Raw genomic sequence first — 6,272 nt, forward strand, 5'->3', positions numbered from 1 at the left:
CCCAGAAAGCATTGCGGCTTACGACAAATTTTTGCGACTTAGGTGCATTGGGGCATGCGCAGAAAAACTGCGGGTGCGGGGGTGACGGCTCTGGCGGGCCCTTAAACTAGGCCTTATCTTTGAGATCCCCTGCTCGTTTAAAGGAAGCAGCCGGCAATCTCGAGGAGATGAGATAAGGTTCTGGCTCCCGAAGCACAGGTCCAGCGCGGGTGAGACCGGGCTTCGGCTCCGGAATCTGCAGTCTGCTGCAGGAGACTGCCCTCGCCCCACAAAGAGCCTCCTCCGAGCGATAGCCGGGAAACCCTTCCCCAGGTGAGGACGAGGGCCCTGCCTTCCGAGAGCTCCTCTAAAGGGAAGACAGCGCCTCGCGCCAGGAGCTCCTGTCAAAAGGGATAGACAGCTCTACCCGAGGAAGCCCTGGTTTAGGTGAAACTTATCCGAGAGTAGAAATAACTCTCACCCTTGACCTGGTACTTCCCCTACAGACATGGGACCTAAATACTGTTGTTTTTCTTTCTTTCTGTCTTTCTTTTTCTTAAACAGAAGATGACTCAAGACCAGCCTTTGCTTGCTGTACAGGAGGCCCTGAAGAAGTGCTTTCCCGTGGTGGAGGAGCAGCAGGGCTCGTGGCAGAGCACACTGAGGGACTGCCAGCCCCTCTTGACCTCCCTCAGCAATCTGGCTGAGCAGCTGCAGGCGGCGCAAAATCTGCGATTTGAGGATGTGCCGTCACTCCGGTCCTTTCCAGATTTGAAGGAGCGGCTGAGGCGCAAGCAGCTAGAGGCTGGTGACATTGTCCTGGACAAGCTAGAGGAGAACCTGTAAGAGATGCTATAGCGCCCTTTCTTGGCGGAAAATTTTAAAACCGGTGTTGATAACTAGCTAGGATCTGTCAGTCAGGAGGGTTTTTCTCTTTACTTGAGAGCATAGCATTTGGAAGTGTCTCAACCTTATGTCCTTTGCGTTTGTTGCAGTGGGACCTCTGTCAGAAAGCCCTTTTCTGGCATTTCCCTTGTCAGAGGCTAGGCATGCCCGTGGTGGACTTCGGAGAAGGTTGGAAAGTGAAACAAGAAAACAGTGGAGAAAGCTTATTAACTCCTCTGTAGTTTTCTATGGTAAAAAGCAATGAGGAGCTACGATCTATCCTTGAACAATGAAGGCGGGGGTGGTTAGCGGCGCTGACCTCCAGCCCAGTGGAAAAGCCTTGTATACTCCACATATGTGGATTCGCAACCTTGAAGTTGACTCTTGAACAACTCAGGTTTGAGCTGTGGGAGTCAATTGAAAAAACATCTGCCTGTGAGTGGACCCACAGAGTTCAAGCCTGTGTTGTTTAAGGGTCAACTGTATACTGCAAACTTGGTGGGTGCCAGAGCTAAGGGTTTTAAATCCATTATCTCATAAAACCTTTCAACACCTCTGTGACTTAGCCTCACTTAATCCCTTTTTGCAGGTAAGGAAACAGGCTTAAGCAGATTGCCTTGTCAAGTGTCCTAATGGAAAAAGTGTCCTAATTGGGTCTCACAGCCAATGGCAAAGCCGGGGCTCTAACCCAAGTGTGCCTGGCACCAAGGCCAGAGCTCTCGACCACCACTTTGGTCTGTTGTACATTGGTGCCTCTTTGCTCAGGAGTAGCCCATCTCTTGGCTGTTATCATGCCTAATGTTAGACTCTCTATTTCAGAGTTATAGGTTACAAAGATAAAGACAGGGCATATGTGGCCTTTCCCTTGATCAGAACAAAAGGAGGTTCTGGTGTGTAGACTCTGCACTACAGACTAATAGGAAATTGTCAAAAATGATGACCTCTGTATTCATTTATACAAAATACATTTATTATGGGATGCCAAGCGCAAGGTGCTGGGAATACAATGAACCAGACTTAGTTCCTTAGCTGAGTAGAAGAGAGACAATCAGTGAACTAACTGAAGTAGTGAACTTTGATTTCGATGAATTATACATTTGTGCATGGGTACTGGGCTGTTATTACGTCTATTTTTAATTGTGAGTCATGGCCAAACATTTTGAAAGCCACGATTCTAAGCCAGGGAATGCCTTGCCTTTTGGGAAGTTATAGCCTTTGTCTTGGGAGCTGGGCTCCTTGAAGTCACCAATGGAATAATAAAGATACTTACCATAAGCTAGGCACTTCCCTAAGCACTTTATATGCATTATTGTATTTAATTTTCACAATAACCCTTTTTTGTTCATTCAACAAGTGTTTGTTGTTCTGTTGCCAGACTCAGTATTCCAGGTACTTAGGATGTGCAGTGAGCAAAACAGACCGTTTTTATACACGATTGTGAATAGGTGACTTTCCTAAGATCTACAGTAGTCTGTGTGTATCATGAACCTAAACTTTCTGGAACTTCAAGAATTAACTAAGATGGGGCTGGGTAACATGTGGATAGTACTGATTTATTGCTTCCGTTTATTCTAGATTATTCTCTTTTACGTACATGGCATGGGCCTATGCATGAACAGTTACTCTCCTTATGCAGCTTTATGGCAACTTTAGAAAGGCCCCTTGGTCTTTACTTTCTTTGGCAGCTGGGCTTATCACAAAGCTTTGAGAGCTATGTAATTTCTTCAGCCTCTCCACCTTTAAGTCAATTCTTAATTCTTGAGCCACTGTAACCAATCTCCTTAGATGAATAGGTCTCATTTGGAGCCATTTTTTTCCATTAGGACACTTAACAATATCTGGAGACATTATAGATTGCCACAACTTGGGGACAATCGGGGCATGGTTGCTCCTGTGATCTAGTGAGTGGAGGCCAGGGATGATGATCCAGCAGTGCACAGGGCCACCCTCCACCACCAAGAATCACCTGGTCCAAAATGTCAGTGTGCCAAGGTTGAGGAATTCTGCCTTAGGCCTTTCTCATGCTATTGCCTAATATCAGACCCTTTTTCCCAGAGCCGCCCTCCTCAAGGTACGTGACACTGTCAGCAGCCACGTGGAACAAGTGCTTCAGATCTATGAGCAGCATGCAGACATGATCAGCATTGATGCTGTCCTGCAGGCTTCAGTTGTGAGCCCGTCTGTGGCTGACATGTTGGAATGGTTGCAAGATATCGAGAGACATTATCGAAGTTCGTATCCTTTGCTCACGTTTCACTTAGTGTCTAGAGCTGTTCCAGGAACTCTTTTGAATTTCATTTTTCCCAAGATTACAGAACTATAGCATGGGTCAGTTCTCTTTGGTTCCTAAACTTGGGTTCTTCCGTCATTCCCTTATACAGTCATTCCTCAACTTATTTATTAAGTAGCTGCTACTTGCCAGGCATTGCTAGGTGCCGGGAAATAGACCATAAACAAGGAAAACAGAATGTCAGATGGTGATAAGTGCTATGGAGAAAAATAAAGCAGGGAAAGTGAGGGGTGAGAGTGGGTCAGAGAGACGGGACTGGATCTTGTAGGACCATGAAGGTCTTTGAAAGGATTTTGGCTTTTACTGTGAACAAGGTAGAAAGCTATTAAAGGGTTTTAACATAATCAAACCTATGTTTTTAACAGAATTACCCTGGCTGTGTTCTGAGGAAATACTTGGGGTGGTGTGGGACAGAGGTGGAAGTGGAAAGACCAGGTCGTTGGAGTTCTGGCTGTTTTCTGTATCTTGCCTGACACTTGCATCTATCCACTGGCTTAAGTTTCTACCTTTATTTGAATAACTTCAACCTTTATTCTTGTCTCTAGTCTTAATATTTAGTTTCCTGGAGATGCCTCCAACTGGATTGCTTATGGCACTGCAAACTCAGATTTAGAATTGAAGTCCTCTATCTAGCCCTTGTTTTCAGCACTCTTTTCCCTTAGCTGTAGAATCAACCCTGTATAATCAGTCACCCAGTCTAGAAACTTGAGCAGCATCTCCCCACTTTCTCTGTTTTCCTTTTTAATTGCAGTAGCAGCAGCAGCAGCAGCCGTGGTGGTGGTACATAATAAGTGCCCGGTAATGTTAGCTGCAGCTACAGCTCCTACTGCCCGTGCTGCTACCACTGTGGTAGCAGCACGGGCATTGCTTTCCTTCAGCATATTTAATTTCTTCTTGAGCAGTCCTTAACTTCCAGCAAGGTACCTGAAGAGAAAGTACCTCCTGTCCTCGATCCAGTGGGAAGACCTGGCGAACATCCAAGCTTTGCCCAAGGCCTGGGACCGAATTTCAGAAGACGAACACCAAGACCTTGTGCAAGGTACCGGTTTTTGCTTATTCCTTCATGTCTCCTCAGCTTCTTTCTTAACCAGTGTCTCACTTCTTTGGACGCATCATAGAGATGCCCTCACAGTTCCTCTGTATCTTTTGTCAATCTGTTTTATGTTCTTGGAGAGGTGGTTTGTCACAGTCTTTCTCTTCCTATTCTAGATATCCTCTTGAATGTTTCCTTCTTCCTGGAAGAGTAAAGAAGCTGTGTGTTTATCTGGAGGCCAGGGGGCCACAGTTGAAGACTGACGGCGTGGCGCTCTGGTATTTCTAAAGAAATGTCAGTATCGCCACCTGACATATTTGAAAAATCAGTGTCTAGAGCCTAAGGACTGGCTCTTGGGAGGATGATGCCATATGTTTCTGACACGGGGGCTTCTCTCTGCCAGGTCATGGCTGAGGGTACATAGCCACCCCTTGCCCTTTCCTAAGGCTCAGGGGAGTGGGTGGAGGCAGAGAGAATGGTGGGAAAGCAGTGCAGAAGAACACCGGCAGCAGAAACGGCAGCTACAGAAGTGGTAGGGAACGAAAGGACAGGATAGAGGGTGACGCCACCCTTGGCATCATCCAGAGCTCTGAGCCTGGTTGACACCAGGTCCTGGTTTTGTGTATTTGTGTCAGTACCCGATTCCTTGAAGAAAGAGAAAGTGATTTTGATGATCAAAAGAAATAATTTTGATGGAAAACTAATTATTTTCCAATTGCAATAGCTCTCATCATCAAGCCAGTTTCAGTTTCCAGAACCTACCACATGGGGGAGGCGGTGCAGCATGAATGATTCTAAATGCTTTGTCTTCGAAGGTGTTCCCCTGTTGCTCTTATTATCTGAGAGTAAATAACTGGGGACAGTTGGACTCCTAAAATGACAGGCCTTTTTATTTTTATTATTATTTTTTTTTAACCAAAGCCGGCAACTGACTCGCCACATTCCTCTGATCGTGCAGTATCTGCATGAGTGGGAAAATAGTGGCCTGGAGTCAGGTGATGAGGGTTATATTTCTGAGGCTCAGTGCCTTCGTCTGTAAAATGGTTGTGGTACTTTCAGACCCATCAACTGCCTAGGCTGTTGTAAAAATCTGGTTCATTGGATGTAAAGGGGCTTAATAAAGAGTATAAATATTTTTCGAAATGAAAATGACCTTTTTTCCTCACAGCAAAAGTAATATATGCTTTTTAAAAATCATAGGAAAATTGTAAAAAAAAATCTTTAATGTACAAAAGTATAAAACAAGCTCCATCAGAGATATTTTGATATGTATCCTTTCAGTGTCTGTATTCCAAAAATTTTTTTAAAAAACAGATGTGGTATTTATACACACTGTTATTTAAATGTCTTTTTAAAAATATATATATATATAGTTTGGTTATCTCCATATCGTAAATGAATATAGAGCAACACAAATATGTACCATCATATACATTATTGTATACTGTTTTATGAATGTATTATATCTTACATTTTACCTATATTTTTCTGAATCTTCATGTTTGTCTGCCTATAAAGATACATTCTGATGGTAAAAAATCGAAGTATTACAGAAAGTGAAAATGCACATTGTTCACCTACTAAATAACTGTTTTTAATAATACGGTATGTATGCTTACAAGAATTTTTAAAAATCTGTTCTATTACATACATATTAATTGTAAATAAAACTTCATTCAAAAAATATTTGAGTGTCAGGTCTTATGATGTGTTCTGGGGACAGAGATGAAAGAGAGCCTTATAGTTCTTATAGAAAGAAAGGCTTATAGTTCAACCAGGGAAAGACTTAAACCAGTGTTTCCCAGTCACTGGTATCTTGCTAAAGCTTAGATTCTGATTCTGTAGGTCTGGGGCCCTAGATCCTACATTTCTAATGAGGTTCCAGGTAATGTTGATGCTGATGATCCGAAGACCAGACTGAGTTGAAGAGATTTAAGTTGTAATACAGTAATAAAAGTGTTATATTTGAGGTTAAAACAGAATGCTCTGGGAGAGTAGAGGTGATAGCTAACTGCTCATGAGAATACTTCATAGTGATAGTGATATCTGAGTTAGGCCTGAGGCTAATTTTACTTGGGGCCAGGA

General features: G+C 43.5%; 1 protein-coding gene across 5 annotated transcripts; it reads left to right on the plus strand.

Moving 5' to 3' along the window:
- Nucleotides 1–30: 30 nt before the first annotated feature.
- On the plus strand, nucleotides 31–5,873 carry AIRIM (AFG2 interacting ribosome maturation factor). 5 transcript variants are annotated; one of them, XM_039851082.1, is made up of 5 exons: nucleotides 31–352; nucleotides 544–821; nucleotides 2,920–3,099; nucleotides 4,071–4,193; nucleotides 4,364–5,873. In XM_039851082.1, the coding sequence occupies exons 2-5, from the start codon at nucleotides 547–549 to the stop codon at nucleotides 4,473–4,475; spliced, it is 690 nt and encodes a 229-aa protein (XP_039707016.1). In that variant the 5' UTR covers nucleotides 31–352; nucleotides 544–546; the 3' UTR covers nucleotides 4,476–5,873. The 5 variants fall into 5 exon arrangements, with proteins under 5 accessions (XP_039707016.1, XP_039707018.1, XP_039707015.1 ...); XM_039851084.1 differs by having other exon boundaries at nucleotides 31–312; nucleotides 547–821; XM_039851081.1 differs by having other exon boundaries at nucleotides 32–352; nucleotides 547–821.
- Nucleotides 5,874–6,272: the final 399 nt, after the last annotated feature.

The sequence above is a fragment of the Pteropus medius genome, unplaced genomic scaffold, assembly GCF_902729225.1.
Source record: "Pteropus medius unplaced genomic scaffold, Ma_sr-lr_union100, whole genome shotgun sequence".
NCBI classification, from domain to species: domain Eukaryota; kingdom Metazoa; phylum Chordata; class Mammalia; order Chiroptera; family Pteropodidae; genus Pteropus; species Pteropus medius.

Excerpts from the sequence above, each read along its gene's own strand:
- AIRIM (XM_039851082.1), top strand. The coding sequence starts at position 547 with ATGACTCAAGACCAGCCTTTGCTTGCTGTACAGGAGGCCCTGAAGAAG. Across the intron at positions 3,100-4,070 it reads GAGAGACATTATCGAAGTTC|CAAGGTACCTGAAGAGAAAG; the intron begins GTATCCTTTGCT and ends CTTAACTTCCAG. Across the intron at positions 4,194-4,363 it reads ACACCAAGACCTTGTGCAAG|ATATCCTCTTGAATGTTTCC; the intron begins GTACCGGTTTTT and ends TTCCTATTCTAG.